This window comes from Tachypleus tridentatus, chromosome 1 (genome assembly GCF_004210375.1).
Source record: "Tachypleus tridentatus isolate NWPU-2018 chromosome 1, ASM421037v1, whole genome shotgun sequence".
Lineage (NCBI taxonomy): Eukaryota > Metazoa > Arthropoda > Merostomata > Xiphosura > Limulidae > Tachypleus > Tachypleus tridentatus.
The window spans coordinates 49,301,659-49,324,588 of record NC_134825.1 but is presented as its reverse complement, the minus strand read 5'-3'; the positions used below and the strand labels follow the sequence as shown (position 1 = coordinate 49,324,588).

The 22,930-nt window shown below is 34.2% G+C and overlaps 1 protein-coding gene across 1 annotated transcript; it reads left to right on the top strand.

Annotated features, from left to right (window-relative positions):
• Positions 1–205: 205 nt before the first annotated feature.
• On the top strand, positions 206–18,447 carry LOC143232412 (uncharacterized). The gene is made up of 2 exons (XM_076467858.1): positions 206–1,361; positions 18,266–18,447. The coding sequence occupies exons 1-2, from the start codon at positions 521–523 to the stop codon at positions 18,445–18,447; spliced, it is 1,023 nt and encodes a 340-aa protein (XP_076323973.1). The 5' UTR covers positions 206–520.
• The last annotated feature ends 4,483 nt before the right edge of the window (positions 18,448–22,930 follow it).

The window sequence follows — 22,930 nt, the reverse complement described above, 5'->3', positions numbered from 1 at the left end:
TTTTTAGTTAAAACTCTACAAAGCGTTTGTTTTCCGGCATGTCACGGTATGTATACTGAGAAGGTGCCACCTCCACTCTAGTCATACCGTTTTACTCTGCATTACGGACTTGGTTCGTGTTTCTGTAGGAACGGAACGACATAAAAACTTCGTTGTTTGCGACTCCCTACTGCGACTTCGTTGCAAGTAAACTGACAACGGCCAACTTTACCTGCGAACCGCAAAGTTTAAGTTTTCGGTTTCAAACCCGGGGAGAGAACAAGTGTGGTGGTTTTCCTTAGACTTTGTTAATTTAACTAGCGATTATTGACGAGAATTCAGAATTATATTTCTAGAGATCTGGATTGAGATTAAAGTTCTTTCATTTGAATCAACTCGTACGACGATCTTACTTTTGTCTTTTTATATTATCACTACTTAGAACTGTGGTCACAAGCTACCTGATACTAATTTATACGATCGTAGATCTGCGTGAGAATTTAAAATACTTATCGTTATTTGGAATATTTATTCGATAGAAATGGCTGGTAAAAGTAGTGTTCCAGTAAAGACAAATCCTCTTTGTTTAGGGGAAAATCGATCTATTTCCATTTCTACTAATACTCTGAACACCTGTACTGAAGTAAAAACTAAAAAGGGGCCGTCTTCTCGTGGTAACGCACCACAAGATGCTGGAGAGACACCTCTCCATGGATCTCAATCTCCAGGTCCTTATATCCGGAACTGTACGCATTCAGTCCAACGAGGTTCTGATCATCCAAAAAGTAGTTTGATAGTTTGTAAACAAAGGTCACCTGACACGTTCAGTCGACGTCTAGAACTTTCTACAATGAACGACTCACAGAGCCCAAAAATGTGGCTTCAGACCAACAAATTTAACACTCGACACAGTCGTTCATATTCCTTCCGAACCATGCGACGACCTACTCCCCAACAGTTAGCAGAGGAGGAGCAGTTCCGGCCACGGGGAGCCACCATGCCTTCGGACAGCCGAAGTTATCTCCGAGAGAAAAGACGGCAGCGGTTAAGGGAACGTGCTAGTCCTAGTTGGTCACCCTTGGATCATCTGGAAGACGTCGATGAACATTTTTACAGGCTTCGTAACTTTAGCACGACTTCTAAAGGCGAAGTCATCAACCGAGGAGACCAGTTTCGCCAATGGTCCCGGAGCAGTAATAGTGTGGCCTCCAGTTACACCTACCCCTCGTGTATCTCCACGGATACGTCCTGTTCGTTCGACCAGGAAGGGCGCTGCACCCATCTTAAGGTTTTGGTGCTGGGAGCCGTTGGTGTTGGTAAAAGCTCCATTGTTACACAGTTCATGTCATCAGAGTATATGAACACGTACAATGTATCACAAGGTACGTATATGTACATCAGATGTATTTCTGTCTTTGTTTATATGCTTAATTGTGTCTTCCTAGCAATATAGTTTTAGACTATATCAGTTACCAAACTATGTATAACTATAAAAAGTAAAACCAGTTTATATATATACATATATTATACCAGTTATTTAATGTTCATAAAAAAGATAAGAAATGCAACATTCTAGGTCATATAATTAAATAATAAATAAAACTCGGATAATCAGTTCTTGAAAATTTATTTATTTATTTAGAACAAAATGAAGCCTAAAAAACACTTACGTGAAATATTAGAAGATATACTAACAATAAATCCACAAGAATACAATGTGTGATAGTTGTGACAGTTATTTATAGAACAGAACAGTTAATGTGCATTTGTATCAAATACCTAAAACAACGATGTGCAGTTACTTACTTAAAGATCAGATATTTCAATTAGTAGTAGTATAAATTACTTATGGAATAAACCATTCATTGTTTAATTGTATTAGTTATCTGAAAAAAGCATAAATGTGCTGCTTTATAAATCGCTTAAAAAAGATCTGAATATTTCACACGCAAGGTTTAAGAATGACATTTAAATATGCAGCTATAACATTTAGTTTATAAACTTTTAAATAATTATAAGAGTTACATCACGGAGATACTTGAACATGCAGCTATAATAGCTATATTAAACAGTTCTGGACGTGTAACTGAAATAATTACATTAAATAATTATGAGCGTGCTACAACAAGAATTTTTGAAAGAGTATTTCGACGTCCATCTATAGCAGCTATTTATTTGATTAATACTGAAAATGTAGCCATAGCCTCAATACGAACAGATTATCACTTATTTTAAAACTTAGTAAAACGTGAGTAAAGGAGTAATATTTGATGCTTTTATATTTCTGAACACGCAATTAGAAAAGTTACTTTAATAGGAATGTGTAAACTGGTGGTTACAAAAGTTATTTTAATAAGAATATGTAAACGGATAGTTAGAAAAACTAGTTTAATAAGAATGTGTAAACGGATAATTACAAAGCTACTTTAATAAGAATGTGTAGACAGGTAGTTACAAAAGTTACTTTAATAAGAATGTATAAACAGGTAGCTACAATACTTACTTTACTAAGAACGTGTTAAGGCTTAACTACAAATGCTACTTTAATATGAATATGTTAATCGTCAGTTTTACTAGTCAAACATAAAACGGTACTTAAATCTAGGAATATACCAATAATTTTGAAATGTTGTCAAACGTCTTCTTACGTTTACAGTTATATAAAGATTATTTTAAAATGTAGTTGTATAATTTGATTTATTAAGAATAAATCAAGGTACTCTAATAGAAGTAAGTTTTAAAAGTTATTTAAATTATTTTAACCAAACTTTAAAGAAAAATATATTGTTTCTTTAACAAATTCTTCCTATGTTCTGTTGAAACATACGATATGTCTTCTACATAAAACAATTTTCTTCATGCTAATATGTTGACCCATTTTTGTTGGTCAATTTACTATCTTTTATAATCGAAACCATTATTGTATTGGTACAATGGGAAAAAAGATAACCCTTCGTATTCAGTGAGTGGAAAGTAACAAGGTAAAACATAATGTTATAAATTAAATAGAGCTACCACTGTAAATGGTGGCGCAGTTCTAAAACTACAGTAGCGAAACAGACATTTGTCTCACATTAAAAACAAAATGTCCTTATTGGGCTTATAAAATACGTCCAAGATTGGCTTGGCTGCTGGGATGGTAGATAATTACTCTTTCTGAAGACAACTATTCATACAATAAGATTTAAAACGGTTTTGGTAAAAACGATACAATATTTTAAAAAAGGCGTATTTAATGTTTTCTGAAAAGTTGAAAATCTCTAAAGCAAATTATCTATATCAGTGAGTTTCAAACTCTCATACGCAAGACAAAGAGAACCATTTAACCCATAAAACCATTTTTATAAATTTGACATACCTTCTAGTACCATAAGATAGCAATAGTGGACCCGGCATGGCCAGGTGGTTAGGCCGCTTGACTCGTTACCTGAGGGTCGCAGTTTTGAATCCCTATCACAAGAAATGTTCGCCCTTTCAGGCGTGGGAGCGTTAAAACATTACATTCAATCCCACTATTCATTGTTAAAATAATTGGCGGTGAGTGGTGATGACTAGCTCCCTTCCCTCTAGTGTTACATTGCCAAATTAGGAACGGTTCCACAGATAGCTCTGGTGTAGCTTTGCGCGAAATTAAAAAATAGAAACCAAACAAAATCATGAGATAGTAAACACTAGTTTAAATTAAATAAATTATCATAAGCCAAAAGTTCAAAAGTTTTCAGCCAACGAGATTTTGTTCCTTTCTTTTCTGCTCAAGCGTGCTTTTAGAGATTAAGACAAGCAACCTGCAGCACAAGAGAAAAATTAAAGTCCTCCATAGTTTAATGTCATTGAAATATTGTTGCAAATTTACTGTGAAAAGCGGGTAGCGTCGTAAACTGTGAAATATATTATATGCATTGTAGTATGTCGAACTTTATTATTCCTTCAAAAATATATAAATTACCTTCCGTATATTTGTATCAATAATTCAGAGTTAGATAAATACACCAAACCTTGAGTTAGTCAGCTTAGATCGATATCGATAATACAAGCGTATTTTCTAGATTATCAGCAAAAACAAAAAAGTTCGTATTCTTATTACACTGATTGCAAGACTCGCAGCTATACATACACTTTTTATCCAAGAAATATTAATATAATATTTATATAATATAATATGGATGTTAACATAATAATTCGATTTTATTTTCTGGTCAATATCTTATATTAAATGTTTATCTTTTTATCATAAATCTCATATTTTTCCTCAACTGTTTTGTAAAGGTCAAGTTTTTCTTACTTTCTCATGAAGTCTGTATTACAGAAAGTGTAAGATTATTTCCATATTATCGTTAGTTTGTAGACGCTAAGCCTAAGTACTCATAACACGTGCATCAGTTCTAAATGATTTTACGCCGTTTTTCTCTTTCTTCTCTTGTTTCAGTTTCTGTATCGTCTTTACTCGCTCTATATTTTCGTTTATTATATCTTCACCTGGTTTCTGCTCTGATCTATTACAGTGCTTACCGACCTTTTCCTTTTTTGATAGAATATTCTTTCTTTACCCTAGTTTTTAGAACACTTGCTTCCTTCATATCATTCCAACATTTTACTCGTGACCATATTTTATGTTCGTGTTTTTTATCTTTACTTTCAGTAAATAATTTTGGAATTATTCAATTTTTCCACTTTCTTTTACCACTGTTATGCCCCCCAGTGGCAAAGTGGTATGTCTGCGGACTTACACACTAAAAACCGGGTTGCGATACTCGTGGTGGGCAGAGTACAGATAGCTCATTGTGTAGCTTTGTGCTTAATTCTCAACAAACAAACCACTGTTAGATTTTGACACTTGTATTTTATTATAATAACTTTTATTATTTATGTATTTTATCCATTATTCCAATTATTTTCCTAATTTTTCTAAACACTACCTGTTATTTTGTGAGTTTCAGTTTTTTTCTTCCACTTGACTATCTATTTTTTCTTCTAATATTATTGTGTAATCTTGCATCCAGATGCTATAAGCGACTCCCTCTATAACTTTGTGTCTCATCTCAATTTTTAACTTTATAAGCTGGACAAAACGCTTCATTTTTATTCCTGTCGGAAGTCCTCTCTCCTCCAAAGTTTACTCATTATCTGATAAATGTCTCTCTTTGCGTGTGTTTGCTAATAATTGGTAAATTTCTGGATTGATTATGGCTAAACCTGATATGGTCCTCGGGGATTGCCATGGTGGTCAATGTTCTGATTCAAGTTCCCTATGTCGCCTTGGGAGATCCCATGTTTTTCCCGTGCGTTAAAAGGTAGTTCTCATTAATTGTTTAATCATTTTCTCTAGTGGATCATCTTCCTATACTTCATTCTGAAATATCTTCCACTTCTAGTGCTTTATTTTTACTGTGTTGTTTCAAATATTCTTCCTTAGCGTCATTTCTTGCTAATTCCCTATTTTTTCTTATTCTCGTTTGTTAATTTCCGCAAATCATGTTCTGAGTCTTTACTTCTTTGATTCATTTATTTTCAATTTGTCGCCATTGTCTCTACATCTATACGCTTTTCCTCATATTACATTTTCTGTACTCTATCCTCTTCCCTTTACTTTTCCTTTCTTTTTCTCATATATTGATTTTAATTAAGTTCTTGATTCCTAACATTCTTTAACACATCATTTGTCTCATCTCTTTCTACTTTTCATTTTATTTGGTTTCGTCCATTCATTATTTCTAGGCCAATCACGACCAGGTGGTTAGGGCGCCTGACTAATAATCTGAAGGTTACGAGTTCGAGTCCCCGTCGCACCAAACATGCTCGCCCTTTCAGCAGTTTTGCTTCTTTTCGTATTTTTACATCAAAGTGATCAACTATTATTGATTACAATGACTTTCTTTCTCGTTTTTCTTCACCTCACGTTTTTTACAACTGTTCAATATTATTATAGTATTTCCTTATTTCCCTCTTAATTCTTGATTTAATCATCTTTCTGTTCCCTAGTGGCACAGCGGCATGTCTGCGGACTCCCACCGCTAGAAACCGGGTTTCGATGTTCGTGATGGGCAAGACACGGGTAGCCCATGCGTAGCTTTGTGCTTAATCCTTCTACTTTTCTTCTTCTGTCGCCTCCCGATTTATCAAAATTCTTAATCCCCATTAAGATTCTTCCAGAGATGCAGCCTTCTTTCTTTACCTTTTATATTGGATATTTTTCTCCCATACGAATTATTTAGATAAATGTCTTTTTTAACCCTTACTTCTGCTTCAGTATCCTATAAATACTATGATATTGAAAGATAATATACATATACGCAGAAGTCTCAATTCTTATTCATTTCTCCTACAATGTTACAAATCACGACTTTCATTTCGTTATTTTTCTTTGTTTCTTTTTTCATTCTCATAGTTTTATTTTTGTCATTTCACATTATTGGTTTCTGTTTCCCTTTTTCTCTATCACTTTCACTAACTTTATATTAACCTACATACCTTTTCTCTGCTTCCTCGTTTCTGTTTCTATTTACTTCTGGCACAGCGGTATGTTTAAAGACTTATAATGTTAGCTTTTAATACCCGTGGTGTGCAGAATACAGATAGCCCATGGTGTAGCTTTAAACTTAACTTCAACCAACCAGTCTATCTCAAAATAGTTTTATTTCCTTATTTATTCCATTCACATTCTAGTGAATTAACTGTCTCTTTGTCTTTTAGAATTCTTACACAAAGCAACACGTTCGCTACTTTAGCACAACCATCTTTAATTTTCATCTACAAAAGTTGTACTTTAGTCTGACCGAATAGTAGAATTTTATCCTTAATTTTATAGTGTATCCATGACCCCAAAATGCGAAACGTGTTGTTGCAGCAAAGAAACATGAATCCTTGGACTCATATCCGGACACACTCACTACTGCCCTATATCCTCACTTCTTGTAATTTTTACCTCTTGGTAATAATTGCTTTTGTCAGTAGAGAAGTTTACTTTATCTATATTTCAGCTACTTTCAGTTGCAATTTCTCTCCACTAAAAATCTCTCTTGTACGAGAAAGATAAGTTTACAAGCTAACAACACTAAAATCCAAGATTTGATTCTCTGTCGTGAAAACACCAAATGTTTCAATGTGAATTTGCTCTAAAGGCAAACAAATATCTAACACATATACATATGTAAGTGGGTTACATATTGTAATATATATAAATATCAGTTGTATATCCTATTGTTATAATTTACACACTGGTCAAGTTTCACATTTTATATTTTATAAAACATTTTGTTGATGAATATTACACCTTAAAGAGGTTATACTCTCATTGTATAGGTCACTGGTTAGGCCTCAGTTGGAATATTGTGTTCAGTCTTGGACTCCTTACCTAAAAAAGGACATTGAATTATTGAAAAAGGTTCAGAGAAGGGTTACTAGAATGGTGCCTGGGATGGAAAGTTTAAGATCTCAGAAATTACAGGAGTTATAGAAGATCTGATTGATGTGTTTTAAGATTATTAAGAAAACTGATAATGTTGATCCATCACCTTTTTTTAATACTTAACAGAAAGTGTGTTTTTTATCGCTAAGCCACATCGGGCTATCTGATGAGCCCGTCGAGAAGAATCAAACCCCTGATTTTAGCGTTGTAAATCCGTAGACTTACCACTGTACTAGAGGAGTGCACTTAACAGAGAGAACATTAGGACTACGGGACACAAATATAAATTTTAACAAGTTGATAACCTTCACTAAAGCAGTTTTATTTTTCTAACAGGGTAGCTGGTTTTGAAACAGGTTGCCTTCGGATGATTTTCAGGCAGTAAACTGAAGCGAGTTTAAGAGACATCTTCATAACTATATGAATTACAAGGGCTGGCTTGGAGTGTTTTCTTATTTATTTAACAGCTTTAGTTTACTTTAGAGAAAAGAACAGCCTAGAGGGACCAATTGGTTCATTATTGTCCTTCAACTTTATGCTGTATTATGTAAAAACTGAGTCTCAAATTTCTATATTATAAACAAATACTAATCTATTTACCTATTTAGACTTATTTCCTCAACAAGAAACTGTTACAATTGATGTTCTTATCTGTCTCTATTATAAAATAATTAATTATGTACTTTGGGTTAACTTGTATTTTTAATACTAAATACTTCGAAAATGCAATATTTCAATACTTATTATTCGTTACAATGTAACAACTAAGTCAGGAAAGACGTACACAACACTCTTTTCTTGATTTACTAAAACACATTCAAAACATAAGCATCTATTTTATGAGATCTTATATAAGTTTGTTTGTCTGTTTTTGAATTTCGCGTAAAGCTGCACGAGAGCTATCTGCGCTAATTCTCCTTAGTTTAGCAGTGTAACACTAGAGGGAAGGCAGCTAGTTATCACCACACACCGCCAACTCTTGGGCTACTCGTTTACCAACGAATAGTGGGATTAACCGTCATATTATAATGCCCCCACGGCTGAAAAGGTGAGTATGTTTGGTGCGACAGGGATTCGAACTCGCGGCCCTCAGATTACGATCGAACGCCTTAACCACCTTATTGTGTAGGATTGTCATCGCTAGGCTATCAAAACCAAGCCTCAAAACATCGAACACAGGTTAGTTTTACATAATGAGCACAGTATGAATAAAGAACACCACTGTTTGAGTGAAACTAATTTGTAGTATGTAACAAAAAAAAACTTACTTTTTACGTTTCTGTCCTTCCAGTGTTGGAAGAAACAAACACGCATTTATTATTTCCACCTATTAAGATGCATGTTTTAAACATTAAAGATACGATTAACATCTGTAATCTTTATCGTAATAATATTTCTAATATGTTTTTCTATACTTACAATATGTGGCTCAGTCTATACATGGTAAGGGTGAATAATACATCGTGAAGGAATGGAGTGCAATAAGAAACAGACTGGGAAGTATATTTTGATGATCCTCTTCAAGTGATGATGGTTAATACTATATTTCATCCGTCATTACTAGAAATATTCAAATAAATAGTTGTTGTTTTTTATAATACACAGAACTCATAACAAACACATTCAGTTAAACCGGGTTAAAAATCTAAAAATTCAAAACAAAACGCTTAAAACAACAATCAGATTTTGAAAAACTGTAAACATTGTACCAATTAGACCGTTTCGACTCATAGTGTCGAATCATTATCAGATAATAGTTAAAAGGTAACTACTGAAATAAAAACTTTGTTACTGTGAAACTTCCTGTTATTATACTCCTGAATTAATTATTTAATTCACTAAGTTTCTCACTAACATTAAGATTACTGATAGTTATAATTATTTTGAAATTATTTGTTCAGTCATTAAATTAATTTTTAAAAAACATCTCAAAAATTCTTATTTAATGTTTTCCATAAAGTTATCAAATTGCTAATACTGTGTACGTAAACCATTACCTTCATTATGTTTGACCAACGCGTAATCAAATATATATACAGAGTCTTTGCTCTTATCTTCATAATGTATTATATATAAATTACTTTTCTTTATCAGTATTATGTGTTCTTCCTACCAGAACACCGATGAATAATTTGAATGATAACAGAGAATATTTTCGATATCCAAACTAGGAAAGGGAGCGCAAGAAATGCACATATATTTATTTCCAACTGTAAGACTCCTTATGAAGCAGGTTATTACCTCAAGAGCATAAGTTGAAAAAAAAATAGATGGGACAATTCGTCTTGAAACTGTGATTTTTATTGTTTGATTTGAACTTTGCACAATACTCTAAAAGGGAAGTCTGAACCCGTCGTTTGTAATTTAGAAGCAATAGACTAAAGGGAAGGCAGGAAGTCAAAATTACCAATTGTCAATGTTTGGGATACTCTTTTACCTACAAAAAGTGGAATTGCCCCACAGGTGAAAGGACGAATACGTTAAGTGACAGGGATTCGAACCAACGACCCACACATTACGCACCTTATGGCTTTTAAATATTTTATGGTTTCCAATTACCTGACTTATTTTAACACAGATTTAACATCATCAATTTACATTATATAAAAATATAAAACAAAAATTATAAATTTTATGAATTTAAAAATAGTTTTAAAATGTCTTCTTCTTAGCTACATATTATTTAAAGCTAATACCGAAATTAATTGAGTTATAACTGGCCAGTCTCCGATGTTTTGTTTAGTGAAAGTTACCACGAAATGAGCTAACATATGCTGTAAAATATCAACTAAACAGGGATGTTATTCGTTATTTTCTAATATTTTTATTGTTGTTGGTTCTTACTGTAAAAGTACATATTATGGTATCTGAACCCTGTTCAACGTGGGGAATCGAATCAAAGATTGTAGCATTGTAAATGCGGAAAGTTGCCACAAACCACTGAGGGCGATTACTAATATCTAGACTTTATGTAGTTTGTTTGCACGTTGAAACTAAATCACAGTTTTAAGAAAATTGCCTCGCATGACCTGGTGGTTAGTATGTTCGAATCGCAACCTGCGAGACGCAGTTTCGAATTCCATCATTGAAAATTATCCTTCTCTCAGTCATTTGTCAATCCCACTTTTTAGTGGTAAAAGAGTAGCCCAAGAGCTAACGATGGGTGGTTTTGAATGGTTACTTTCTCTCTAGTTTATCGCTTATTAAGTAAAGGTAACTAGCGCAGATATCCCTCGAGTAGCTTTGCGTGGGGCCTGGCATGACCAAGTGTGCTAAGGCGTTCGACTCGTAATCCGAGGGTGGCGGGTTCGAATCCCGGTCGCACCAAACATACTCGCCCTTTCAGCCGTAAGGGCGTTATAATGTGACGGTCAATCCCACTATTCGTTGGTAAAAGGATAGTCCAAGAGTTGGCGGTGGGTGGTGATGACTAGCTGCCTTCCCTCTAGTCTTACACTGCTAAATTAGGGACAGTTAGCGCAGATAGCTCTCGTGCAGCTTTACGCAAAATTCAAAAACAAACAATCTTCCAATCCCTCATTACCAGAGCCTGCTCTTTCATCCTCAACTGGTAGTTTGAAAATTTTGCTGGACAAACAAATATTTGTACTTCAGATTCATTAATAGAACAGGTTTCAGAATTACAAAATTATAACAGAGATCTGGAGAACAAGATGGAAATTCCAACATGTTGATTGGAGTTTCTGAATATTAAGCAAAGTGGAATGTGAATTTAAATTTTATGACTGGATTTACATTTCTGAATCCTTTTTTTTTTTGGTCTTTCTCCATTTTTTAGATAAAGCTTTGTCGACAAACAGCTCCAGTTTACCCACTAACCAATTCCGTTTGTTTCAAATGAGAATTCGTGGAACAGATCTACAGAGGGTGGACGATAAAAAAGGCCTCACTCCACTGAAAATCTTAGTTTTTTATATATTTTATTAAGTAATCAGAAAATTGTAAAACTATATGTTTTTAGAACGCATTAGACGAAATATGTACAAATATTATCTCAAATCCTAATTTTAACACTGACCTTTGAAAACACTTGAACACTTCATGATGCTACTTACATTTTCTCATGAAAAGTGTTGTGCACGTGCTGTAGTTTATTAGATCTTCTTATAACAATTAGCCGAATTAGCTGATCGGGGATCCGAAAAGTTCTTGGGAAGGTTCTTTGTTTGGGAATTTCGCACAAAGCTACTCGAGGGCTATCTGTGCTAGCTGTCCCTAATTTAGCAGTGTAAGACTAGAGGGAATGCAGCTAGTCATCACCACCCACCGCCAACTATTGGGCTACTCCTTTACCAATGAATAGTTGGATTGACCATCACATTATAACGCCCCCACGGCTGAAAGGGCGAGCATGTTTGTCGCGACCGGGATGCGAACCCGCGACCCTCAGATTACGAGTCGCATGCCTTAACACACTTGGCCATGCCGGGCCTTATTGTATTGTGAGAAATATAAAGGGTTTTGTGCTGACAGATGTAGTGGGACATATTACCACTGAATGAAATACTCCATTAATAGAATACTTTTATTGTATAGTTGTTATCGTTTTTAAATAAAATATAATTCCCATGATCATTCTTGAAACTGAATAAACTCTCCATCAAATCAAAAATATTAAACACTTTAACGGTTTAAAACCCTGTAAGAGAGCGAAAGTCACAGTCAAAAACCGTCATCAGCACATAGTGAAAAGTAACAACAAAAGATGGTACTATCCGCTACCAATCTCACAATTTGGTATAACTTCGTTGTTCAATCATCATGAAAAAAACTGTTGTGATCTGCAAATTATGAATTATAAGAACAATAAAAATTGCAATGTTTCTATGATACAATTATTGTTTTAAATAAACAAATAGCGAGTTAATTCTTTATCTATAATTTTTCACAATGGGCCTGTCGTTAGACTAAAACACTTATGGTCTATGTTTCATAACCCATTATCATAAAACTTGGGTCGTGGATGTGCTATAAAAATGGCAGTAAATTCTCACTATTTGGTTCGTTTGTGTTTTTTTTCGTTTGGAATTTCGCACAAAGCTACTCGAGGGCTATCTGTGCTAGCCGTCCCTAATTTAGCAGTGTAAGACTAGAGGGAAGGCAGCTAGTCATCACCACCCACCGCCAACTCCTGGGCTACTCTTTTACCAACGAATAGTGGGATTGATCGTAACATTATAATGCCCCCACGGCTGGGAGAGCGAGCATGTTTGGCGCCCCTGGATGCGAAGCCGCGACCCTCGGATTAAGAGTCGCACGCCTTACGCGCTAGGCCATACCGGGCCCTCGGGAAGGTTCTTAATATAAACGGTATAATTGCAGTCTGAGTTGACGAGTCGATCACTCTCAGCAAGTGTTGCAGTACCACAGGATGTTCGGAAAGTCACTGTGCAGTTTTGTAATCATATACATATATAAGTGCACAGTGACTTTCCGAAAACCCTGCATAACTGTGTATCTCAGTTTAACAAGACTACTTCAGCACTGTAATTGTGTATCTCAGAGTAACAAGACTATTTCAGTACTGTAGCTATGTATATCAGAGAAACAAGACTATTCAAGTACTGTAACTGTGTATCTCAGAGTAATATGACTATTTCTGTAATGTAATTGTGTATTTCAGTGTTACCAGACTACTTCTGTAATGTAATTGTGTATCTCAGAGTAACACGACTATTCCAACACTGTAACTGTATATCTCAGAGTAACACGACTATTCCAACACTGTAACTGTATATCTCAGAGTAACACGACTATTCCAACACTGTAATTGTATATCTCAGAGTAACACGACTATTCCAACACTGTAATTGTATATCTCAGAGTAACAACGCTATTTCTGTTATGTAACTTTCTATCGCAGTGTTACAATATTATGAATGTCATATTTTGTTACTAATTTTTGCCAAATGTTGGTTATTTGTTTGCTGATATATGGTATACAGCAGTATATGGTTTCGTGGTTTTTTGATTCGTGAGCTGTATTTACTTTAGTTGGTTGATTTTGCTTTCTGTCTAGGTGTGTGCGTATAATGTTTTCTACGGTTTGTGGAGGAAACTTATTGATGTTGATGAAGTATTGTTTTATTTTGTCTAATTCATCGTTAATTTTATCTGGTGAGCATAGTTTTATGGCTGTGTTTATTTGGTTTCTTAGTATGTTGAGTTTTGTTTTGTTTCATGTGCTGAGTCCCAAGGAATGTATAGTCCAGTATGGGTGATTTTTCGGTGGATTTCTGTTTTGAATTGTGTGTCAGTTCTTGTAATTTTGAGGTTAAGAATTGATATTTGATTGCTTTCTTCACATGTGAAGTTAATGTTGGGATGTATAGAGTTAATGTGATTGAAAAAATTAAGTATGTGTTTTGTAGATTTGAATCCCGCAACCGTGTCATCTACATATCTGTACCAGTATTGTGGTACAGTTACACAACCCCTTTCAAACATGTGGTCAGCTTCCGGTCAGTTACCTCTTTCTTTGTGAACCTGACGATGACCGAAGAAGGTCGAAACGTTGTTCGCTCTTCTATGTAAAATATTTTCTCAACCCACATGAGCCGTTTTTGCATATAAATTTATGGCTTGTTAATTTAATACATCATTATTGAGATATTCAAACTTGGTAATCTATAATAATTAATTTCACAATAAAAAAGATTTATTCACCACGAATCTTTGTTTTGAAAGTAACTCTTTTGTTTGTCTTTAAAAAGTACACGTACACAGGGACGAAGTTTCGCACAAAGATTTAATTATACGCTAATAATCCAAGTAATTAATTTTATTGTTATTTGAGTTAATATATATATATTTTTATGTTTTAGTTGTTGTTAAACACAAAACTACAGAGAGGCCTATCTGTGTTCTGCCCGGTTTCTAGCAGCAATTCGACACTGTGCCACTGGAGAAATTTATATTTAAATGTTAAGTTCTAGCATGGAATAGGAGTATACCATATGTTTCTTTTTTTCTCTGTGATATTAATTTTCATTCTGAACTCATTCTTTGTTCTGTATTCTGCATATCTGCAGGTTTTTACCTGGCACGTGGTCAAGGAAACAGGTAACTAAATTTACTTCAACTTATCTTTGATCCTTTACCATTGCCTGTGGGAAACATTGCTTATCGTTGCTATAGGCCTGGCAATGCCAGGTGGTTAAAGCACTTGACTCGTAATCCGAGGATGCAACGGGTTCAAATCCCCGTCGCACCAAACATGCTCGCCCTTTCAGCTGTGGGGGTATTATAATGTAACAGTCAATCCCACTATTCGTTGATAAAAGAGTAGCCCAAGAGTTGGCGATGGGTAGTGATGACTAGCTGCCTTCCCTCTAGTCTTACACTGCTGAATTAGGGACGGCTAGCCAGATAGCCCTCGAGTAGCTTTGTGCGAAATTCAAAACAAACAAGCTTTGCGTGGAATTCAATAAAACAAAGAAAGAATTCCGTGTACTTCACAGAATAAGTTCCAAAACAAACTGACAGACAAAGAGTAGAGTGTGCAAGTAGTGGAGTCGGTAATGTGAAGTGTTGAATACTGAAATTTGAGAGAAGTAACAACAAGACATATTCGTGCTTTTCGTTTCAAGTGCTTTTGATTAATAGGCTCCTAAAGTGTTAAGTCCAAACTTGAAACCATAAAAATTATATATAGCTTATATGTTGAATCTTTGTGTTGGTGTATTTTCTTATAGTAAGGCAATACTGGGTTAACTGCTGAGTCAACCAAGTAGAACCGACCTACTTAGTTTAGAGTTGGAAATCCGTAGACTTACCGCTGTAACAGCGGGGCACTCATAATAGAGATAACCTTTGTCCATTTCTAAACATCAAGCATATACTGTTCACAAACAGTTTAGTCGTGTCATTTGTTATAAAACAAATTTTAATAAATAAACTATCAATTATAAAAGGAAAAAACAAACTACTCAATGTTATGCAATTTTTTTCCCGATTTTAATTCAGAAACTTGGTAAGGCGAAGAAGGAGTTATGGAATACTGGAAAAAAAAGAGCATACAGTAACACAAAACTACACGTGCATGAAGAAAACACAGTAACACAAAACTACACGTGCATGAAGAAAACACAGTAACACAAAACTACACGAGCATGAAGAAAACACAGTAACACAAAACTACACGTGCATGAAGAAAACACAGTAACACAAAACTACACGAGCATGAAGAAAACACAGTAACACAAAACTACACGTGCATGAAGAAAACACAGTAACACAAAACTACACAAGCATGAAGAAAACACAATAACACAAAACTACACGTGCATGAAGAAAACACAGTAACACAAAACTACATGTGCATGAAGAAAACACAGTAACACAAAACTACACGTGCATGAAGAAAACACAGTAACACAAAACTACATGTGCATGAAGAAAACACAGTAACACAAAACTACACGTGCATGAAGAAAACACAGTAACACAAAACTACACGTGCATGAAGAAAACACAGTAACACAAAACTACACGTGCATGAAGAAAACACAGTAACACAAAACTACACGTGCATGAAGAAAACACAGTAACACAAAACTACACGAGCATGAAGAAAACACAGTAACACAAAACTACACGTGCATGAAGAAAACACAGTAACACAAAACTACACAAGCATGAAGAAAACACAATAACACAAAACTACACGTGCATGAAGAAAACACAGTAACACAAAACTACACAAGCATGAAGAAAACACAATAACACAAAACTACACGTGCATGAAGAAAACACAGTAACACAAAACTACATGTGCATGAAGAAAACACAGTAACACAAAAGTACACATACATGAAAAACATACAGTGGCACAAGACCACACGTGCATGAAAAAAACAGTAACACGATCAAAGCGATTCTCTGTTAACCACAATTCAGTCTGATTGTTAAAGGCTTCACGACAATTCTATTGCTGGAATATTCCAGAATGTGACGTTTCTGTGATATTTATTATGGCAAGCACGTACAGTTTAATATTGGCTATAACCTGACCACAAAGCTCTGAAAAGGTTGAGTAATGTCGGAATATACGCATAATTAAAACAAAATCACCTATGTTTATAATCCATTCAACACCCTACCTTGGATACACACTTAGAACTTTACAGCATAAACACACGTCAGGGGTTTATTACACTCTTTTCTTGTTGTTCTAGTTTTTACTAAGCTATTGGGTTATTTTACCTTTCAATGGATTTTACTGATTTGCTCGACTTGCGTTTGCAAATTTTATCGATTTATCTTAGTTTGACTACGTTGTTCTTATCGGTTTATTATAACGCAGCTTTACGAATTTTTACTTCAGTCCTTAGTAATGATTTAGTTTCTTTCCTGTATCTAATCATATTTTACGGTTTTATTTTATCATGTTTGTTTGTAAATTTCTTGATATCTTAAACGATTTTATTAAGTTGTTTCATTATGAATTTAAATATTACACAAGTTTTCTTGGATATGTCTGAGGAAATAATTCTTCATTCTTTTTTTTGGAATTTGTATTTATTTTTATTGTGAATTTATATAAAGATCTCACCATTGTTACGTCAGCAAACCATGTTTTTTGTTTGTTTGTTTGTTTTTTGCCAGCACTAAAGCAACAACTGAACCTTATTGTTTTAGATGAAACTTCTGGCAAGCTGTAAATAAACTTCCCATTTTCACTTGGCTCTTATTTGAGTTTTTCTCTTACTAGGATTTCTAAGTTTCTATAATTTTAGTGTCAAAATTTATATCCTAACTGACTGTACTGGACTTCTACGTAAGAACATGTTCAGTATTTCTGTCTTAAATATTAAACTATAACTTTAGCGTTAAGGGTATTATGATCACAACCAGAAATCTAACCGGCATTAATGGTATTGTGATCATAATCTGAAATCGAATCGTTTCAGTTTGAAACGTTTAAAATTCACTTTAAAAGTGAATTACCTTGAAATATCCCATGGTAAACATGTAATATGACTTAATACCTTTCTATGTGCTGGTATACACTATGATACATTCAGTGCAATGTAAGTACTGAGAAGCAAACTTTGTGGTGAATCTTAAACTTAATTCCACAATCAACGAGATCACTGAAGTAATAAAGTACGAGAAACACGCCACTAGTAGTTTTTGTTGTTGGATATCTTCAAGAGAAGAAACCTCTACTCTTCACCGTTTATTAACATTCAACCATTCCTATAAACATTTAACACCACTGTTTTTCATACGTTTACAATTTCCTGATGGTTTTGTGACTTGTACAACAGTTGAAGCCCTGATAGCAAAAAAATCCTTTCTAAAAGTCACTTAAGTAGCTTCATATACGTTGATTTCACTTCTCAAGTTTCTCAAGTTAGCTAATATGGAATATATTTTCTTAACATACAAAATTAGAGCTCATGTACATTTTTATTAAAACAGTGTAATAATTTTGGTGAAATTACTAAAATATCTGGTTTTCTGCTTATTTCACTCAAGCTTGTTCAAATTTTGTACCTGCCACATTTTTATGATGGAATTTCAGTGTTATATGTTTCGTAGCACTTCGGCTAACATTTTCGTTTTCCCACGGTTTTGCATGTGTCCTTTATTTCGCATTATTTTAGAATTTCTTTGCCATAGTCTGATAATACATGCAACATGTTTTTTACTCATAAAAATTATGTAGGTGACAAAACTATTTCAATGACACTTTTTATCCAATAATAAATTATTTATAACAAGATATATGTTATCCTAACACTAAACAACTTGTGTTTTTTCCCAATAAAATACTTACCCTTGTTTTTGAATAATGTTAGAACTTCATAAAAAAAATTGTTTTTACAAGATTGATATTGATATGTTTTCCAACAGACGACGAGCTTGAGAAAACAATCTTCCTTCTTCTAGACGGAGAAGAGTTCGAGTTGACACTGTCTGATCACCACACCCTCACCACACTCACGGTAATGTATTATTATATCCGTCTAACAACTGTGATTGGGCGAACTCATGCACGTGGTCTAGAAGGACGTCTAGACATCATACTTCTCTGACTTTCTTGTTCATAAATATGTCCTACTTGCGAGTGTTGTAGTGTCATTGAAAAAGGGGACGAAGAGGAACTACAAAGTTCCTGAACACCCCAGTTGGAGAGAGAACTCTTCTGATTTCTCTCTCTCTAAACTGAACCCCTGCCACGGTAGTTTAGTAGTTTGTTTTTTTTAGTGTTGTAGACATATCCTTCGATTATTCAGTCGACAGCTTATTAGCAACTTGTATTCGTTTCTGTATTTCATTACGTATTTGAAAAGATAGTGTCAGGCTACTTATAGATAATTTTAGCGGCGTTTTTTGGAATATTTTATGACAAAAGAGTGATGATTAGTTGAACAGTTTATTTCAACATAAAGCTATCAGATCAAAAACCAAAGAAACTTGCAATTAGTAAAGTTCAAAATTTTTGTCGTGTTTTGACATCCTAAGATTAAAAAGTCGATCATAGTTAACGTATCGAATCTTAGAAAGATTAGCTACGGACATATCCAAAAGTCAAAACCAGTGTAAACATCAAATGTAATGATTGTTAGAACTTTTTAATCAAAATAAAACGTTTGTGACTAGGAGGTCAAATTTAGTGCATTATTCTGACATAAAAAATGGAACCTTTAAGCAGGTCCAAGTAATATATATACTCTGGCAATAAAATAGAAAGCAATGGGAATTTGTAACCTGTTTCAAACATAAGAGAATATTATGGGCTAAAGTGAAACAAAACTTATTCAGTAGCCTTAGGTTTAACAAAAGGAAAATCTCATTAGAGGCGGCTGTAATTAGACCTCAAATTAGTGAAGATATGGAGCTATGAACTGAAAGTTAGTCCTTGAATAAACAAAGAAACTCAGTCGTTCTATGAGTCGTTATGCTGCGAATAAAAGTTCGACCTTGTTCAGATACTCACATTACTGAATATTGCTATTCGTACAAGTGAGTCCCTGTTTTATAGCCTCTTTGATTTGTCTAGCAAATCATTGCTTTAACGAAGCTGGTAAGATAATGCTGTAGTTTAGTTAAATGATTTTGGTTGGTGGGTAGAGCGACTCGCTTCGCGAGAAGGATAATTCATGCCTGTATTGAACTATTCACTATCTAACTCTACGAACTTGCAACCCGAATCAAATGTTTTTAAAGACCATTGGGTGAATTACCATAAGTATTACGAATTCACTTCCCAAGTGGGGAATTCGCGGTCGTTTCTAAGGTGAAACTACAAATATAAACTACAATATTTATCATAATTGTCTAGAGCAATATAACTGCACGAGGAAATTGTCACATGGTTATTGCTGAACGCAACCCATGATACAAAAACATTTTCTTGAGTTTAATGAGACTACGAACATAAATTCACAGAGCAAAGTGAAAATAAAATAATGTAGGAAAATAAGCTTTGTTTAGTCAGCTTTGTGACGTTGTATACACATTATGCCTTGTCTCTGTGTTTGACAAGCGTATTCACGTATAATTTTATCACACTGTTTGATTAAGGCACACGAGCGATAACGATTTCACTGTCTGATTAATTTACACTACACATTACTCACATCGTTTTCACTGTCATTAAACCATAGTGCATATGAGCGAAATCACTTTCTCTGTGATATTTATTAAATGTTCAACACATGACCAGGTGTTTAAGGCACTCGACTCGTAATACGAGGGTCGAGGTTTGGAACCCCGTCGTACTAAACATGCTCGCTCTTTCAGCCGTAGAGGCGTTAAAATTTGATGGTCAATCCCATTATTCGTTGGTAAAAGAGTAGCCCAAGAGTTGTAGGTGGGTGGTGATGACTAGTTATCTTTCCTCTAGTCTTACACAGCTAAAATAGGGACGGCTAACACAGATAACCCTCGTGTAAGTTTGCGCGAAATTCAAAAAACAAACAAACAATTCTGGACAAGGTACTGAGAGCAGTATTAGCATTTGTGGATTTTTTTTCAATTTCTCAGCAATATTCGATAATTTATTGACCATAAAATTACTCATGCATAACTCTTCTGGTTTTATCCTAAACCAACAACATTTGGGTTTAAAGCCAACCAGAATGACATATCATGTACAGTTATAATGAAGTAATGTTCACTTTGAAGAGTGGTGAAGTAGCTGATGGTATGTGTTCCTTAGGCTTCCAGGTTCCTGTACAGAACAGGATGTCCCTTCAATTTTTTTAAATAATTGCTTTAACTAAATTAACTAAAAAAAGAACATAAAGTCTACAAGTTATTTACACATACTTACGCTTTGTCATGACCCAAATTCCAACAAATTTCCATACATATACACATACACACACAGTATTGCTTTCTTTTAATATTTTCAATATCCAAGAATTTCCCAGTTTTCTGACATTTTCTATTTATCCTATGTCATCTGCATACCAAACATGCTCCTCTTTCAGCCGTGGGGGCGTTATAATGTTAGGATCAATCCCACTATTCGTTGGTAAAAGAGAGGCCAAAGAGATGGCGGTGGGTGGTGATGACTAGCTGCCTTCCCTCTAGTCTTGCATTGCTAAATTGTGGACGGTTAGCATAGCCCTCGTGTAGCTTTGCGCGAAATTAAAAAAACAAACAAACCAAAAAACCCTCTGTCATCTGTACGTATTTTTTCCATTTCCTGCCCTCCAGTGGCACAGTGTAATGTCTGTTGACTCATGCCGCTAGCAACCGGATGAGCAGAGCACAGATAGCCCACTGTGTAGAGTTGTGTTTAATCCTAAACAAATAATTCTATATATGTATTATCTTTTCTTGCTTTTCTTTACGAATTCTGCATTTCTTCTGTTCCTCCATCATTTTTCTATTCCATTTTTTGTACATTACCACATCTTATTCTTCCTATAATCAAAACTGTTTTCATAAAGTTTCCAGTATTATATAATTCCTTTTCCTTCTTTTATATATATTTTTATAACAATATATATATATTTGTCAATCTTACCTCAAGTTATTTACAAATTTTGCTCATTTTCGTCATATCATTTCCTTAATATTTTTCGATTTTTAACTTTTCAACTGTCATTCCACACACACATTTAAAATTTCCAATTAAATATCCATTTCATGTGACTCTCACACCACAATATCCTAGTCGTAAGTCTTCAAATTTATAACGCTTAGAAATCCGGTTTCGATACCCGTAGTAGGCATAGCACAGTGTGTAGATTCGCGCTGAACTACGAACAAACATCTCACTTTCCTAGCTATTTCTTTTATTCTTATCTATTTTGCAAATACATTCAAAAAATGTTTAAGAAGTCTTTCTCCTTTCATCTTTAATATCTTCAAGATATGTGCATAAATTATTCTATTGCAATGGTCGCTATGTTGGCTCTTTTTCTAAATAATCCAAACCTATGTTCAACTTCTTACGTTTATATTATGTTTTTTATTCCTTTCTACAACCTCAAATTTCCGTACTCTAGTTAATAATAAAATGCACTAGGCTTTCAGCTAAGTGCAACCGTCTATCTATATCGTACGTTCTGCTTCTTTAGGGTGCACTTCACATTGCATTTACTGGTAAGCGTACTTTTGTCTCCTTATATATATTTCATTATCGTAATCCATTTTTAAACAAATATTTATTCTTTAAAACTATTCTATCTGCTGACTTTCCATTAATTTTTCAATCTAAGATATTCAATCTTGCTTTCTATAAAACATTGTTTTTGATTGACCTATTTTGAAGTTAATTTATTTTCCATATGTTTCAAGTACCCTATGCATTCTCTTCATTTGCTCGAGAGATTCTCTCACCGTGATGACGTTACTTGCATAACTCTGACAATTTTATTTCAAATATATATATCACACACTCCCCCAGTGCTTTTCTCCTATTCACTAATCAACTAGGGCTTCTCTTTTAGATATATTTACAGTTTTCTTAGATATGTTTTTCATTACACACCATTCCAAATATTCATTTTTTTTCCATTTTTCAAATGATTTTTCTGTTCATAATATCAAAAAAGCAGCTTTTAAATTTTAAAAATACGTACAAATATCCCCTCTTAATTTATTTTCTACCAAGGCAATTAAAGTATAATCACTTGGTCATAACCTATCCGAAATTCAATTTGGCTTTCCTTTATTCTAACCATTCACTAAGCCTTTTTCTTCATTATTTCAGTCACAAATTTATATGTTAATTTTGTAATGACACCTCTTTACAGTTCTTTACCTTCGCTTCACCTTTTTATTTGTATACTGTTCATACTTTATAACATTTTAATTCTCATTTTGTGTTAATTTCCTTCAAAGTTTATTCGATTCACAGTTTTGTCCTAGTCTCTTTAATTTCTTCAAAGTTTCTAATTGTTTTTCAAATATCCCTTCTTTCTACCACCTGGATAGTTTCTCATGTATTATTCCACTTGCCCAGTTAATCTCTTGCGTTTCAATTCTCTCCTCCTTACCTTCTAAAGTTTAATTAGGTTTACTCTGTACTTTATTCTGTATCAAATAATTGTCAGTTGT